Consider the following 18026-nt stretch of genomic DNA (forward strand, 5'->3'; position numbering starts at 1 on the left):
TTTACACACACACACAGACACACTTGTCAATGCAGTTGGAAAACTTTTTCTGGAGCTGTCTGAATGAAGTTGTGCAGACAAGAGATACAAATATGAATGCAGAAAGAAAAATTATTAAACAAATTTTAATTCGATTGAGCCTAGTTTGTGTGGCAAATATATATTTTCCTTTTAAATGCTATTTAAGTTTTAAGCAAGCCAAGCTTGTATTGATATATCATAATGCATTTTTCTTTTATCAGAGAAACTAACTAACTTTTTAATTCGGATTAGCATTTCTTTTATAAAGCATTTTCCTTTCTATCAGAAACCAACTAATTCGGATTAGGCATATAAACAGTGCTTATGCACATTAATATAAAAATGTAAATGTTAAATATTGAACCGATTTGCAGACTTTTTCTCTATGTTTACTGGGGTTATCTATCGAGTGGCCAAGCCCCTTGGCTAACCTAGCGGTATTCCCCTGCTTTTGTGCTTTTGTGCTGTTGGCCCTGGTAACATGTCGTTGGGCAATTAATAACGGATTATGAGGCAAAGACTCCCAAAGCGTTGACAATGCGGAAAAAATAAAATAAACACAACGCGAGAAAAGGGGTGTGGGAAATGGAAGTCGGAGGCGGTAGCCGGTAGTCGGTAGTCGGCATCTTTGAGATGCACAGCAGAAGTATACAACAAAAAGTACAAGTAGCGCGTATCTGTGCGCTACAAATGTATCTTTCATCATCATTGGGTCTCTGGCCCCACACCTCCCTTCGCCCTCTTATAATTCCTCTTCTTTTGGCCCCGGCTTTGTCACGCCCCCCGCCTCCTGTGTTGCCGCGACTCGTCCTTGCACCAGGCTTTTAAGCTGATGAAAAGGAAAATTCCCGAGCATTCAAAGTCCAAAGTTTTCTTTCTTTTGAGACACACCATCACCCCAAACGCCGCCCAATTTCGTCTTTATTTTTCGTCCCTCTTCTTTTTTTATTTTTTATTTTTTTTGTTTTTTTGCGGATTGCTTGTGAAAAGCGTAAAAATTGCTGTAGATTAGCCAGGCGACGACATTGTTGGCTCTGTTTGAGTTTATAGACATCTCATATATGAGAGTCGGGCATTATTCGGTCAGGCCCTTGAAGCAGTCCTCTTCTCTTTTTTTTTCTGGGAACGGGATAGCTCAGATGGCTGCAGGAATTTTGATGCATCTTTATGCTGAACTCGGCTTAAACTTGCGACGGAACTTTTGGGGGAAAACAGAATTAAGTAAGCTGACTGAGAAGCTGAATCTTAAATTATGGTAACAATTAACTTTAGAATCCATTCATTTCAATAGAAATAATAATAAACAATTTTCACATTATTTCGTAAATATTTATCTACATTTTTGTAGCATATTTGCCAATTTATATATAGATATAGATCCTCCTTACGTGATTATCCCAAACCTTTGCTCATGTAGTTCATCCAATATAATTTCAACTCCTGGCTGGATTTACCAGAGCCAACCTGAGATATTCTGCCAAAAAACCTTTTGCATAATTCTATAAATTATAAAATACAACAAGCGAATGACAACAACAACAGCAGCGAAGGGAAATGCCTGAGCTTGGGGCTCTCTTTTCCCTTGGAAAATTCTATTACACTTTTCGTTTCTTTATTTTTATTTTTGTTCTTGTTTTTGTTTTGCCCATCTCTTGGTCCCTCATTTTTTTCACTCACATTTTTATGTGCGTCTTGTGATTTTTTCACAATTTTCTGTTGTTACTCTTGGTTGTCGCGTTTTTTCTTTTCGTTTTTTCTTATTGCTTTGTTTTTTGTATTTTTTATGTTTGTTACTTGGTTGTTGTTGTTGGGCTCTCAAGTGCAATATGCAGGCCTCCCTTGGTCGAAAAGCCCCCCCACATACCCGCCCATGCCCATCTGTTTTTTAGTATGCTTTGGCTTGACTTTGGCTCCTTCATGTATTTTTTATCTAAATGCCCCAAAGGCATTCTTCTGCAGCATAGACAAAGTCGCCTGCAACTCCTCCAAAAAAAAGGAAAAAATCATGCAAAAAATAAAAACGAACAAAATAATAATAATAATAAAAAAAAGGAGAAAATAACGCAGTATTTTTTTCTCGTTTTTGTTGTTGTTTGTTTTTTGTTTTGTATTTTCTGTGACTTGCAACAGAAGTTGGCAGCAGAAGAAGGTAAAAGTCATGCGCCAGAGAGCTCCTGAAGGACGCATCAAGGAGACAGTTGCCAGTTGTTGCAGAACACCCGCTGCCCCCCTTTTCCGCCCGCCCCTGGCCGCTTCATCATCATTAGCGCCCTCCCAAAAAAAAAAATAAAAATAAAAAATACACAAAAAAGCGTAAGAAGTGTACGAGAAAAAAAAAGAACAAAATGCAGCGCACACAAAAGGAAATAAGCGCCGAAAATATGCTTAGGGTTAAGTGTTCCCGTTAGAGGAAGCCAGCTGCCTTCGACCCTGATCCCTTAACCCTTAACTTGGCTCGCCCTCGCAATTGTCACGGCCCTAATCCGCAAGAGGTCCTGGATAACGGTGCATCGGGATATATGTGCGGAATATACCGCGCTACCCATTGTTTGGCCGAAGTAAAACTGCCGCGCACACAAAAACCTTTGACGGGTCACCCCGCAGATCGCAAATCGAATTGGACATACCCTATAAAAATATGGGTCTTAACCTTGGACTTGCACTTTATTTTATTTCAGGTTTTATGGCATAAAATTAAAATATTACTGATTGAAAAGATAAGATGGCATTTTAGTATAAAATACAATTAACAACAAGAATCATTTTAGTTATATATTACTATATTTTTAATTTGTTTTTTTTTACTGAAGTTGTAGTCAGGTATTTTTAAATTAAAATCTCGTTAAAATCATTACCTTTCCATTCTTCTTACAGTTTTTAAAACAATGTGTCAGCAAGAATATATAATTAATTACAATTCAATGATGAGGGTATATGAAACTACGTTCCGCGAAATTCAAACACAAATCTCCCCCAAAAAAAAGCGTCAAGAAGGCGGCCTGCAGTTCAATGCACCCACAACATCTAAACCCAAAAAGGACACAAATAACATGCAGCCGAAGAAAACAAAAAATTCGCAGGGAAGGCCCACACAAACACTCGAACACACACACACACACACACCGCACACACTAACACACTGATGTGTGTGTTATTTATTGCGACACAAAGGACTCGCGCAGGGAGACAGACGTTCAATGTCCTGCAGCCTGCAAAACTGGCTAATAAAATGTGACGAGCGTAACGCAGAACGCAGCGCGAATCGAGGACTTTTTTTTTCCTCGCTCTCCGCTGCAGGACACATGCCGCACACTAACACACACATACACAGATACAAGCACAGGACACAGGACATTGACACCCGAAAATGGAATGGCATAAAATAAAAGCCGGCGAGCCGAAAAGTCCGAAGCCCTACGAAGACGCCGAAACTGCCGACGCGCCGGCGAAGCCCAAAAAGCCAATGGCCCTCCGCAGGATGCGCCCAGGATCCGGGATCCTGCACTGCAACAAAATTTACTTAGGCAGATAAAAGTAAAATTTCTTTAAATGAATAACAAAGATCTTTATGCCGACAACACAGTAAATAAATAAATCAATAGCAATTAGTCAGTGGGAAAACTTAAATTAAATAAAATACGTAATTAACCTTGAGTTTATAATGTTTTTCAAAGAGAGAGAAAGCCCAAGTCTAAGCTTTTAACAAAGTAACTATTTTTTCTCTCTCTGCACAGGCACGTGTGCGTGTCCATACACTCTGACTGACGCACACACAGCAAGGCAAGTCCTGGAGTTCTGGAGTCCTGCTGGATTATCCCTAACGTCATCGGAGTGCATTGAACTCCTTTCAACCTTTTGCCGCTCGTCTTCGGCTTTGGTGCCTCGGCTTCTTTTGCCACTGGGCGTAAATCAAAAAGCGCCGAGTCCTGAGTCCTGAGTGCTGAGTCTTGGGCCCTGGGTCCTTGGGTCCTTAGGTCCTGTAGCGCCAACAGCTGATGTCCTGACATCCCGGGCATTGCGTATACGCAGTGGTGTACACCCAGTCCACTCGTTTTCAGCCTGCGGCCAAAGTTCGTTGAACGTTTTCGTGTGTCGCCTTTCGTCTTGCTGTTTTTGTTGATTCTCCACTTTTTTTTTCTTAACGTTATGAGCTGGAAGTCAGCAACATGTTGCTGGCAACAAACAAGGATCAAGGATGAGAAATCACCCATGGAAAGCATTTTAATTTACTTATAAACAAAACGAAACTAAGGAATACTTTTATAATCAACTGTTTATTGACACCAAATTGACCCAATTAATTTATTTAACTACGCACTCTGTTGTTTTACTCCAGCTATTTGTATAATATTCTATCTTAGTTTCTACTAATTTGCGATCTGTTTTGTGGCAGTCGAGCCAATCAAAGATGGGCAATCGGCGGCATCAAGGTCCCGCTTTTGGCATCGGAATCGGAATTGGGATCGTAGCTGGAGTTGGAGTTGTGGTTTCAACTTGAGATGGAGCTACAGTTGGACAAACGACCACCAGAACGGAGACATGCAAATAATCTTCATATGTGTACTGTGTGTCGCTTGGTTGAGCATTGTTAAGATCGGTATCGGGCCACAAAAAAAAAAGAAGGAGGGGGGAATGGGGAATGGGGCTACCATTCATGGCTGAAGTCGGCTGAATAAAGCAGTCAGCTACGAGTTGGCAATACATTTTCCGCCAAAACACCGCCCACCGGCACTGGCTGGCCGGCAATCTAGTTTGGCTGCACTTAATTTCAGCGCTTAACAGACAATTAAAATCCAATTAATTCTGACGTTTATTATGCTAAGCCGACTGTGGGCCCTCGGATCTCTTTTGGACCGCGGACTGTGGACAGCCGGACCTCCACATAAATTGCAGCCTCGTCCTCCACTTTGTAGACCAGCTTGTTCCTCCGCGTGTCGTTCTCGTTGCTAAAAACTTGCTCCTCAGTCTACTTGCTGACAAAAAAAGAAGAAAAACTATATAGCTATTGCAACTAGCAACAATTGCAACAACGACACCAGCAGATACACAGAAAAATCGCAAGGCACTAGAAAGTATTAGACTTGGATACGAATATAATTGATAGCCACGTATACTCAATACCAAACTTAAATAAAATGTACTCTTAAAAAAATGACATTATCAAATTATGCAACATTTTTGGCAGAAATTCTAGTGCTTTTTTTTAAGTGAAACCACTGGCAGCAAGACTCGGCGGACAAAGTTGGGCTCCTCGCAGTGGCAGCCACATGTTGATTCGTCGTCCATGGAAGAAGACCCATGTAAAAGTCCAATAAATCTTTCAATTGGGTTTGCCAATTGGTTGCTATTCCCGCTTACTCCACTCAGGTTACAAAAAGACTGGGCTAGGATTATTTAATGGGGATTACGAAAAATAAAAACTTGACATTACGACCGTGACAGGACTCGAACCTGCAATCTTCGGATCCGAAGTCCGACGCCTTATCCATTAGGCCACACGGTCAGTTACGCAATCGACGTCCGAAATTCCGAACATATGTAACGCCCATGTAAGTAAGCTGACTATCATTGATGATAGTTTCTCATATTGCAGATAAACCTCGCTTTACATTAACATACTTATTTAATCATTATTTTATACTTAAAGTTAGTGCATTAATAATATTAAACACATCATCAAGGATCCTCACGGCATGTACATATGTATTTCCGTACCCAAACACAAACCGCTGCGGGCTCTGAGCTGCGGCAACAACAACGCCAATACCGCAAAAGGACCAAGGACTAACGACACCAGACAGGACACATTTTGAGGCTTTTTTGGGTGGTCGATATACATACGCACCGAGACGGAAGGGCGAAACGAAAGTAAAGGAAAGCCAGCCGAAAAATGTAGTATACATATACAAAAATAAAATGCCGAGGAACAGACCAAAAAAGGTTGCCAAAGGTTCAACGAACTCGTCAGCAGCAAATGTAAATAATTTTGTGCGTGTCTGGTGGTGTTGGTGTGAATCTGTGAGAGGTCTACGCAATGCCAGACAAAAAGCTAAGGTACAAAAATTTGAGATGTGGTTGTGTGAATACGAAATAAGATTAAAAGGCGGAATTTTATAGAATTTTAAATGCTAAAAGATTCATTAGACAGGAAGAATTCGTCAAGCAAAAGGAAAACACAAATTTAACACCTTCTGCTAAGAACATAATAAACATATTTGAAAAATGTTATAGCGCATCGTTTAAATTAAAATAAATAAAATAGTTTATATACTTCGCAGCCGGTAGGATTCGAACCTACGCTCCCAGAGGGAATCTGATTTCGAGTCAGACGCCTTAACCACTCGGCCACGACTGCTTCTTGTCGATCGGATCCCAACAATCTTCCGCAGTTTTTGCAAATTAAAAGTCCAAAGGTTAACCTAATAGCATATGTCGTATGACTATAGTTTGATCTTAAACTAACGACAATTCTTAACACAATTAAAAAATGTGCTTTAAAACGACTAACAATCACTTGTGCTGTTAAGCAGAAAACTTTATTTCAATAGCACAAATTAGTTTAAATTCTGGCTAAAATAAAAACATCATAAATAGTTTTAAGTAAAATAAATGATATCATTCGCAGCCGGTAGGATTCGAACCTACGCTCCCAGAGGGAATCTGATTTCGAGTCAGACGCCTTAACCACTCGGCCACGACTGCTGCATATTATTGTACGTGCCCAATACGCTAGTTAAGATTCTTGCTTCTCAGCGAACATAACTCTCTTTTTTAGCAGCAATAGGCTTGACCAATTAATAAAATCTGTAATATTCTGAGCTCCAGCAAAATATAAACAATTAAAAAAAATGTGCTAAACAATCGACCGTGACAGGACTCGAACCTGCAATCTTCGGATCCGAAGTCCGACGCCTTATCCATTAGGCCACACGGTCAGTTGATTTACGGCGCCGTAACAAGAAACATAAAGAGGGTGGGTTGAGAGAATATGGGATGAGAACATTTGCTAAGTGAGAACAGAACGAAAACTATAGTAATAGAAAATGGTGGGAAGGGTTGAATTGCAAAGTATTTAGCTCACCATATGTTAATTTAATTCTAACGCTCAACGAAGTTAAGTGGTTTATAAATAATATTTTACTTAAACACATACTTAAGCAAATACTTTCGACCTCTGTAACAAAACACCAGCTCTAAGTTCTAGTAGAAACCAATATATTGTGCACATTACAGGGGCAATGGCCTTATTTTGTTACACAGGCTTATTTACGGACATATTGTGTTAGGTCATGACTGCTTTATCAAGAACAACTTGAAGAAGTTGCCGCAATAAAAATTCCCTTGCCACCCACTCAACTTCAACCTTTTTTTTTGGGGGGTTTACCCAAGTGTTTTACTTGGCTGTGCTGCTTAATTTTCTACGTGTGCGTGTTTGTGTAATGTTTGGATCGATAATTTGTGTCTGCGGCAAACGCATTTTTGCCTATTTTGTTTGACTACGTTGTTCCTACTGTCCATAAAAAAATCACAAAAAATTGTCCATATTCAAATAACTGATACCAAAGCCTAAACTTAAACTGAAATCTTTTTCAAACCATGCATTTTATTTTTGAAACATTTTGTTACATTTTTATACAAGATATTGTGCACTTGCATTCAGAAAACAAATTTATACGTGTAAGGTAATGAATATAATGGCATCGCTAATTTTCTGTGGGCTTGGGAAAGGTCGAAAGTATTTATTCCGTTTCGTTTTTTTTTTTTTTCTTAATTTTGTTGTGTTGTGTTGTGTTTCTATTTCGTTTTTGTTTCGGTGGGGATCTTGGCGAGTGTGGAAGCGAAGCCGGTTACAATTAAAATTAATTACAAACTATCTAATTACATGGTAATATGCTAATCAGCCTCGCCTCTCTCGCGCCCTCTCGCTCGCCCTCTGCCATCCTCTCGCTCTTTCTTGCCACGCACTTGGCAACCGGAGTTGGCCCTCTGGGGGGAGTCCACCCCCCCTTCCCCTTCCCCCTCCCCTAGCCCGCTTCAAATGCAGTTTGCATGTCGGCTGTTCGTTGCATGTAAAACTTAATGAGATTTCTGCCATGGCCATGACAAACCCAAAAAAAAAAAATATGCACACACTAAGAACAATTTATTTAGATCTTTCAGATCGCTGTGAAAAGCCATGCCATTGATTTCCAAATTTTAGACTATACAAAAAATAGTTTAAAAAACAGCCATCAAATTAAGTTTGCATTAAAACAAACCTTGCTTTTATCCATTCGAGCAATATTTTTCTTTTAGCGCAGGCCGCGAAAATTTAGCCAATGGAAAATAGACTTCGAGCTGGAGACAAAAGTTCGCGCTGCCGCTTCTTTGGCCAATTATTGGCAGCACTATCGGGGCGCCATAAATCAGCGCAGGTGAGCGGGGAAGGGGGATAAACCTGAGGAGGGGAAGCTAACAATGCACGGCCAACAAAGAGTCATAAATAAATTTTTGCAACTAATTCTGTCAGCTCCCGGTGCCTTGCCCATTGCCACATTGCAACATTGCGTTATTATTGATGGTTAAGGTAACAATGCCGCTCGTTTTCGGCCTGGTCAAAATAATACCCGTAACCAACTGCGGTAGGTGGACCTCCAACCGTTCGTTCGTCCTTCCCCAACTAAGAACCCCCTCACTAATTCCCCGAATCCATGATTAATGTTTGCCGGCATTTTCCCCGCCTGAAACTTAGTTTTTAAAGTGGAAAGGAAAACAAGAAAGCAGTGGCTCAAGGCATAAAAGCCACAGAGCTATCTATTAGCCTTAACATATATAAATTATTGCTAGCAAAATACTTAGTTATTTACTAAGTTTATTATGCGTTACTCTACGGATTTATTTAATAATAATTCTAGTATCTGAAATTCTAGTAGCTTTAATATCATCCTGGTATATATAACTTATACGAAAGTTAATTTTGAAAAATGTGATATATTTCCCCCAGAGAAACAATTATTGCAACTTTTTTTAGTGCGCTTCACAGCCTGGTAAATTATGTAAGAAACTGAAGAATATTCCGCTTCAATTGATCTCTGAATATTTGATGGAAACAGTCGAGTAAACAATATGGTAAATGTTGTTTGTATGTAGCGCTCAAGTTTCGAGGGTGGCAACCCTGGCTCCGTACTGGGCTTTGTCCTTAGTATTCCCAATGTTCCCAATGCTCCATCGCTCCATCGCTCCAACAGCACGCCCCCGTTCTCTGTGTCCAGTGGCACAAAACCGAAATAAATAATTGATGAAACAGCAAAGCGCACGTAGGGATTTCCAACTAGCAGGAGCCTCTCCATTCCATTCCCCTCCCCACCCACTGGCCATTTTTCCAGCTGCACTATCGCTCCGCCCCACCGTCCCCGTTGCCCCCCCTTTCACTGCTTTCCCCGCCGAACCGCTCTCTTTCGACTGTTTCTCATCCATTTGCAGTTGGGGAAAACTGAAAACCATCTCTGGCCTACGACGCATGATGTTGTGTTGGCCACACACACACACATGGTGTATATGCCATGTGCAATGGGATATACGTGGCTATATATACATATATATTATATATATACATATATATCTGTGTGCGGGTATATATGCTATATATGTTCCTGTACGTGCGCACTTATCGATTTTCTGGTTGAAAAACGTTAAGCGAAATGCGCCCAAAGCGCCGTTGTCGGTTAAGTTGGGTCCGGCCGGGCCCAAAAAAGCAGGACTCCCATACCCAAACAAATACCGCAACCCTACACGGATAAAATATCAAAAAACTTATTTAAAAAAATGGCGCCCAACTGTTTGTATACATAAAACTGGACCAGGGTTCCCACTCCCATTTAAATACCTCATACCCTACACAAATAAAATGTGTTTGAAACAAATCAAAATAAATGCGCATCAAAGATTATTTATTTTTAGTTAACTATATTGAAGATATAAGTTTGTGTCTTCCATATCATTAGTTCTTTAATCTTAATCTTAGGAAATCATAGGGGTTCAAATAATCTTGCTATGTGCTGCTTTGTTTTTTAACGTGTGACGACACACACCGAGTTCCATTTTTTAAAGGGTTGCCACGGCCACATGCGAAGCAAATGTTCGAGTGCTTTTCGTCTGTGTGGCTGCATCAATATGTGTTTATATGTGTAGGAGGTGGCAACAATAGGCGTGTTTCGTAGGCGGTCGTCCTCGTCCACTGTTTTGGGAGTCATCGTCATCGTCAACGTCAAGCAGAGTTAAAAGAAAAAAAAACAAGAAAGGGGCGTAGAGCAAAATACCAACAGAATAATAAAAGATATACAACAAAATATTATAGAAAATAGCAAACATAAAATGGCGAGTATCAGCAAAAATACACACATAACAGGAAAACAACACCGCATTATTAAATCCTAAACATATTTACCTATGTCTTAAGACACTTTCAAACGAACAACAAATTTAATACTCATTCAACCTATAATAATATTTACTTTAATCAGAATACAAATACTGTTTTACTAATTTATTAAATGTTAATGACAGACAACAAACAAAGATCAAGAACCAGCTTGCAGTTGGACATTTGAATGCATATCTAAATAGATACTAATATTTAAATAAATACTCACGTGCGCTTTGTTAACTTAATTCCCGGAAAACTTTCCATAGGCTGCCACCGGGTGGCATGGAACATGAGAAGATGGACAGGACAGCACAGGACGGGGCACTGCGGCTATTCATCGACTATGTGCGCACATATCCGTAAATGCAACCTCGTGTACATGCGTACAGTGCGCGTCAGCTGTGTCAGGCAATCAGTAGTTTGCACTACTTGTTAGAAAATGTTTTTAAAGTTACCTAACAGATGGGTTATGGACATGGGGTTATTTAATGTTTTATAAATACGGATTTTAGGTTTTATATATCTTATCCTATCTATTTTAATAGTACGCACTGTACCACTATCTATCTGTCCATACTTATATGTACTATATCTGTGTGTGCGTTTGTGTGTGTGTGTGTGGTGGACAGACATGCAACGCACCAAAACACCCACCCGAAGCACCAACACACACACACACACACACTCGAATAGAGACAGACATCCCTAGACCTAAGTTGCATGAACTTCAATTTTGCCTCACAATTCGGGGCATGGGCGGGGTTGGTATCCAGCGGGGGGGTGGCCAAGAGGGTGGTGCCTACCAAGGCGAGCCAAAACAAAAGGGTGGCATGTGGGTGTTGCAAAAATGGCAAAATGGAAACGCACACACAGACACAAAGGGCAGGGGTGTTGCAGGCGGAGGGGGAGGGGGGGTCTTCTAGGGGTTCTAGACACGCACACAAGCGCACACATGGACTTTGGCCAAGCCCAAAGGCCTGGGATGCCGCCATTTTACTGCGTCCTGCACACACAACCCTCACAATTGCTGCCATCCTTGCAGCCCCCCTTGCACATTCGTGTTGCAGGTGCGCCGCCACGAAAAGTTAGGGGAGGGGTGGGGAGGGTGCTGGTTGAGGTTGGCTGTGTGTGTGTGGGATATATCTCCTGGTTCTAGTCCAAAGAGTTGATTGCGAGCTCGGCAGAAAATTTCCGACCTATCACATGCAGTATCCTCGTTGCGTTTGCACTGCCACCCAAATGGCCCCAAAAAAAACCACCTCCCACCATCCCCCCCCCATCCATGCCATCGCATGCGTGTGTGTTTAAGACCCCCGTTCTATGGAACCGGCTAAAAACCCAAAGAGATAGATATGTATGGCCAGTGATGGGAAAGGTAATGATACCTTGAACTTTGTGAGAGTTGCATTCAATAAGTTATTTTTACTTGATTTCTTTAAATAATGGTTGTAAACTTGTTTATACACAGTTATTATTAAGTATAAACTATTGAAATCCCTTTTAAAACCAATCAAATCATAAACCATGTTTTGGAACCAACTGTACTTAAGTAATCAAAATAACCAATTAAATCATACAACATGTTTTGGAACTAACTGTACTAAAGTAAAAAGGTGATGAATATGGCAAGTAAGTAGGAAGTCAGTAGAAGAACCAGAATTTGAAGTAATGGATAGTAGTGGTGAATACCCACTGTACCACTAACTAGATACTTCACATCACTGGACATGGCGCACAGAGCTCATCCAGTCCGAAACCGGGTCCTTTCCTTTTGTATTTTTCCCTTTTTATTCCTGAGCGGGTGGCAGAGAAATTCCTTGCTGCGATATCAATTAAGGATACAGCTCACTCACAAGCACCCCCCCGCTCCTTTGCTATCCCCTTAGCTATCCTCTATTTTTGAGGATTTTTCGGTGGCTATAGGCAGACTCAGAGACCAAAGTCCAGTAACACCCACTCACCCACACACACACAAACACCGAGAGAAAATATAAAAAAAAAGGGAAAATGGGGGAAAAAAAAAACACCATCTAAGCCCGAAACTTTGTTCAATGCTGCAATGGACAGGCCAAAAAGGGAAGCAGAAAGAGAGAGGGCTAGCGTGGCCGAGTGGGGCAGCACTAGTGCACACACAGAACTGCATGTGCGTGTGTGCGTCGTGTGTGTTGGCCTTAATGGAAATTGGTTTTATGCATGTTGGCTTTTGTTTATTTTTACAATTTTGATGATGTTTTGCTGAATACGATGCGAGTGGCAGTTCCCTCTCACTCCCACTTCCACACCCACTCTCCCATCTCCTCTATCTCTATCTCTCTCTGTCGCTCGCTCTGCGTTTGTGTTTGCTGGTCTTTTTGGGTGTTGACTGTACTTCCGGACATTGCATTACATTACGTACCACGTGTGTGTGTGTGTGTGTGTGTGTGCGGTATTTTTCGGGGCTAGGCTGTACGCCCTTTTTCGATTAGCTTCCAAAACAAAAATGGCGCATTCGGTGTGCGAGTGAGAGGGCCGATGCACGAGCTGCACTCAATGCCCTTTGAGGTGGACTGTACCCAGAAAAAAAAAATCGACAAAAATTGCATGCAACTGTGCGAAGATGAAAGAATCTGTGAGAGTCGGCGTGCCAAACTACTGCTGTAATTAGGCTTATATAGCAATGTCAGCTTGTAGATTCTTAGAATGAACAAAGCATATATCAAAATGAAATATCCCACTTCGCACTAAATGTTAAACAAGATACCTATTTTAAATTACAAGGTTTATAAGGTTTTTTAACACTGACATAACTTTCAATCAATTGCGATTCTTTAACATTTATTTCTTTTTAGATACTTCTTTTAACGATCCACTGAAGAACGTAAGCTAAACTATTTATTGAAGTGGGGTAGAGCAGTGAGCAGGAAATGGATGCGAGTGCAAAAGACAGTTGATAGCTGGCAAATACAAATACAAAGGTGGAGAGGTGAACCACTTGTAACGAATAATGGCCATAGTTATGGTCTGACCACCACCCAAAAATATCCCCATAGCCCCCCTATTCATCAGCCCATTTTCCATCTACATATTTTCCTGGCCGAGAACAACACACACACCACACACAATGAAGGTACCGATAAAAATCCTAAAGCACACAGACACTGGAATATCGCATTTTGCATATGCGTTTGCCCGCATCCCGGAAAAACCCACCCACTTCCCACCCACTGCCGCCCATTTAGCGGAAAAACAAAATCGACACAGACTAAAAAACAGAGAACACAACACCGGCAGCAAAAATACCAAAAAAAAAAGGAAAAAATATATGAAAAATAATAAAGACCAGAGGGAAAAAAATAGCTTTAGGTTCGACATTTGACTGCCCCGTGTTGTTGGTCAGGGGCCTCGAAATCGCCAGAACCAAATATATATATATACGTACATATATATGCCCGCGAAGAGCACCCAATCAGAGGCGGGAAAAGCGTCCTGGTTCACTTTTTTTGGGGGGGAGTGGCCAGCACCAGCACAGACACTCTCGCACATTGCAAAGACTGCAAAAAAAAAATGAGGAGTCCTCAACGGACCCCCGAAGGTCCAGTGAAGGGTTAAGCCGGACTTAGTGGGAGGCTTGCCTACAGCGAAATCCCAAATTCTAATCCAAAAGCACCAAGTTGGGCAAAATGATTGACAACTGCAGTTGAACAAGTAAGCACACACATTTCCCATTTTATTGGGGAATTTTCCATAGTTAAGACAAGCTACTAAAATAATTTCAAGTTCTTACAAATGATATTATTCAAAAGTAATTTAAAATTTTAATAAATACTATTTGGAACTAGCCAAAGGACAAATTTTATAAATCCAACCATTTCCAATAAATGCTCATTTTTTAAACATTAAATTCATTGTAAAAACTTACCATTCACTTATATTTCCAATTAACCAACCAAATAAAACACAACTCGATTTATTTTATTTTTTATAATTTTTATTTAAATTTTTCGTTTTTATTTATTTTTCTTAGAAAAAAATTAATTAAAATTAAAAAAAAAAACTGAATTGAATATCTTCTTGATTTTTATTCTCGTTTACTCTCTGATTTATGGTTGCTATTCTTTTTCGGATAATCCTTTAGTGATTTGGGTGACAAACATTTAATTACTGTACACAATTTTTTGTTGAGAACTGCTCTTGAAATTTTCACGCAATCAAGCCACTACTTTTGTTTTCTTTTTTTTGTATAAATATATAGTGTATGCATTCATTGTATTTTGTTCTTGTATCATATTTTTGTATTTTTTTAATATTTTTTCAAAAATTACTAATAGCTTAAAGGCTTCATTGTTTGGTTAAAAAAATTGTTTTCGAGTAAAACCATCTATAGTTTATCAAAGGGACTCTGACACAACCCAGGCAAAGCTCAAGTATCAATCGAAATGGTGAACTCTCTTAATCAAGAAAAGTAAAGTCTTCAAATTGGACGATCACATCTAAAAATTTGCTGAAACACTTAAAATGATACAATAAAAACTCTCTATTTTGAGTAGACAGTTTAAGCGAGTTTTCAAATGACTTTTCGACCGAATGTACCAGTTAAGAGAAATCATCGAAATGAAAATCATAATCAAAATCCCTTCCAGTTACCTTTCCAATTGATTTATTATCTGATGCTACATGGGTTAATGGTTAAATGGGTTGGTTATTCAGTTACACATAGAAATATATACGGCTATATGTATATAGACACCAGACCCCTCGAACAAATCAATAGAAACGATTAAAACCAATTACTGTTTGTTTTTTTTTTGTTTTTCTCTCGTTTTTTTCGTTTTTTGTTTGTTTCGGATACATGTATATGACTTACATAAAGAATGCTTTCGCTATCTCTCCTCCATTTCGCCGATCGCCCCGATCGATTGAAAAAAATATATATATATTAATATATTATATGTATATCCCGCCCCAGAAGGTTCGACCAAAAAAAAAATGTGTTTTTAAATCGTTTGTTTTTTTTTTTTTTGTTTTAGTTTTCTTGCTTTCTTATTTTATGTTTTCTTTCTTTCGTATGCTTTAGGTTTTTCTGGTTGTTTTTAAAGTATGCAATTTCCCCACCCGCCCGTCCATGTAACGCACCCACTTTCTGGAAAATCGCCGATACAACTGCCGGATCCGCTTCCTGACTCTCCTCCTCAACTCGGGCGTTCAGTCTTCGACGGCATATTTCTGGGTCCATTCGCGGGCATTGCGAATGGCCTCCGCCTCATTGACCTTCCACAACTCGGCCACATCGTTGGCCAGCGGATCATCGGGATTGGGTGCACTGAGCAGCGCCTGAATCGATAGCAATATGGTGCGAATCTGCAGCGCAGGACTCCACTTGTCCTTCAGCACATCGAGGCAAATGCGGCCCAATCGATCGATGTTCGGATGGTAGATCTTCGTGATGAAGCGCACCTTGGGCGCGGACATGGGATAGTCCTCCGGTAGGAAGAGCTCCAGCTTGAATACGCCGCCCTCGAAGGGCGAATCATTCGGTCCGGTCACGATCACATGGAAATAACGAGCATTGTTCTCATCGGGAATGGCATTGATGCCGGGCACAGGCTCCTGCATCAAACGCTGAGTCTCCTTGATGATGCGACGTGGCAGGCTCGACATCCTTCAGCTGGCTCCTTTTGCTCCTTGCTACGCGGTGAACTGGAAAGGCGGTTTGTATCAGTGGCTTCTCGTTGAGCTGCGAACGAGATGGGAGATGGGAGTAAATCAATAAATCTACCATCCTCAACGTTTCAAAGATTAAGCTTAAAAGTAAGTATCCCTAATGTATCAACTGTGAGATGAAACTCTTACATATTTAACTAAATTAACTGCTAGCCCTATGAATCAGTATAATAGTAACATTGGTAAGCTGGAGTTTCAGTTGCTTTTCAGTGAGGAAGAGCGTCGGAAATCAAGGAGCATTTTCCTTTTGCAGCTCAAGGTCGTTCTTTATGGGGACGCGTGTGTGTAGGGTTGGGTGGATTTTGGTCTGATACGTGGCTTTCACTTTCCTCAAGAAAGTTTTGCAACAGAATTTAGCATGCCACAAAGATGTGTCTCTCGTACAGTGTAAGCAATTTAATATATTTTATATTTCTAAAGATATTTTTAAATTGTAGCATTTAATTGGTACATTTGCTTGGCTGCATGTGACTTCTGTAAATGAAATATTAAAAATATTTAATAGGAAATATCCAAACGTAGGGTATGAACTATATGCAGGGTATTCGAAGTAGTCTGCATTCCAATTTTGGGAACTGTTTATTTACTAGATACTGGCGATCTATACTATATTGTATTATCAGCTTATTGACCAATTTACTGAACTCCGGACATAAACCTCAGTTATTTCTGTTACACTCTTTTGAAATTCAACAGAAATAAACATAATTATAATAAATTTCTTCTTGTGTAAGTCAAGGCCCACCCCACACTGCGCCACCCCCTTTAGCGTGACCTTGCGGCTCCTTTAACTGTTTACATTTCCTAGACACACGGAAAAATCAAGGCAAGCAAAGGTGCAAAGGAGAAAGACGCAGATAAACATGAAGCAAAAGGCAATAAATGAATGTCTCGAAGTTTCCAGAAATTGTATTGAGAAACAATTAATGCAAACAAAAGAAATTGCGTTATTAAAAAATTTAAATTACAATAATTTAACCATAATGTTTTTGTGCAAGTGTGCGCCGTCGTTTTGCCGTTTTTCAAACTTATTGATTTCCCTTTTGGGTGACAGATGCACGTAGTCCGCAGAGGAAGAAGAAGCAGAGCGGACAGGGGCAATGTGGAGGGGTTAACGGGGTAGGCGGCTTGAAAAATCAATAATGTTGGCAATTAAACTAAAAAAAAAAAACACCTAATAAGATTTTCCTTTCTTGCAAACAGAAATTTCGCACACACACACACACATACAGAGCGAGACACGCACGCACGCACACAGACAAAATGCAGACAACGCGCACGAAAAAGACAAAGGCGAAAAGAGAATATGCGGATGGGTGAGACAAAGAGGGCGAGCAAAAAAAAAAAGAAGAAAGAAAAGCAAACGCCGCCTTTTCGGCGAATTTAATTTAACAAGAAAAAACCCGAAAACTTGGTGCAAACGCCACAATTATTACTTTTCACACATACACACACACTTTTACGGCTTTTTTTTTTAGCTCTTCTTCGATTTTAAATTAAATTTTATTTGCAGCTTGTGCTTCTTCTTCTGTTGCTGCTGCTCCTGGCTTCTTTTGTTGTTGTTGTTGTTCTCACTTTGGTCTTTTTTCGGGCATTTGCAACTTTTTTGGACAAAAACAACGATTTTTTCCTATAGTATGCAACTTTTGATAAAACACAAACTCACAGCGAAACAGCGCCAAGGTTTTGGTGAACTTTATATGCAGCTATGGCCAATACTTTGTTGGCAAATTGATAAAATTGTATTTTTGCAGGCAGCTCCACCACAAAAATTATGAATGTCGAACACACTCGAAAAAAAATGTAGCCGTTCGCTTGTGTGTGTGCGCGTTGGTGTGACTAATGTGCGTCTGTGTGGCGTGCGTGTGAGCGGCAATGTCAAAATGGCAGGGTTGTCAGG

General features: G+C 40.2%; 1 protein-coding gene and 4 non-coding genes across 5 annotated transcripts; all 5 read right to left on the bottom strand.

Moving 5' to 3' along the window:
* Window positions 1–5451: 5451 nt before the first annotated feature.
* Window positions 5452–5524, bottom strand: Trnar-ucg. The gene has a single exon. It is a non-coding gene; the product is annotated as a tRNA-Arg (tRNA).
* A 770-nt stretch (window positions 5525–6294) lies between these two features.
* Trnas-cga lies at window positions 6295–6376 on the bottom strand. The gene has a single exon. It is a non-coding gene; the product is annotated as a tRNA-Ser (tRNA).
* Window positions 6377–6641: 265 nt separating this feature from the next.
* On the bottom strand, window positions 6642–6723 carry Trnas-cga. The gene has a single exon. It is a non-coding gene; the product is annotated as a tRNA-Ser (tRNA).
* A 160-nt stretch (window positions 6724–6883) lies between these two features.
* Window positions 6884–6956, bottom strand: Trnar-ucg. Its single transcript has one exon. It is a non-coding gene; the product is annotated as a tRNA-Arg (tRNA).
* An 8089-nt stretch (window positions 6957–15045) lies between these two features.
* LOC120455886 (ubiquitin-conjugating enzyme E2 N) lies at window positions 15046–17959 on the bottom strand. Its single transcript, XM_039642379.1, has 2 exons — window positions 17793–17959; window positions 15046–16139 (listed from the first exon to the last, which is right to left on the bottom strand). The coding sequence occupies exon 2, from the start codon at window positions 16061–16063 to the stop codon at window positions 15608–15610; it is 456 nt and encodes a 151-aa protein (XP_039498313.1). The 5' UTR covers window positions 16064–16139; window positions 17793–17959; the 3' UTR covers window positions 15046–15607.
* Between the last annotated feature and the right edge of the window lie 67 nt (window positions 17960–18026).

This window comes from Drosophila santomea, chromosome X (genome assembly GCF_016746245.2).
Source record: "Drosophila santomea strain STO CAGO 1482 chromosome X, Prin_Dsan_1.1, whole genome shotgun sequence".
NCBI classification, from domain to species: Eukaryota; Metazoa; Arthropoda; class Insecta; order Diptera; family Drosophilidae; genus Drosophila; species Drosophila santomea.

Excerpts from the sequence above, each read along its gene's own strand:
- LOC120455886 (XM_039642379.1), bottom strand. The coding sequence starts at position 16,063 with ATGTCGAGCCTGCCACGTCGCATCATCAAGGAGACTCAGCGTTTGATG.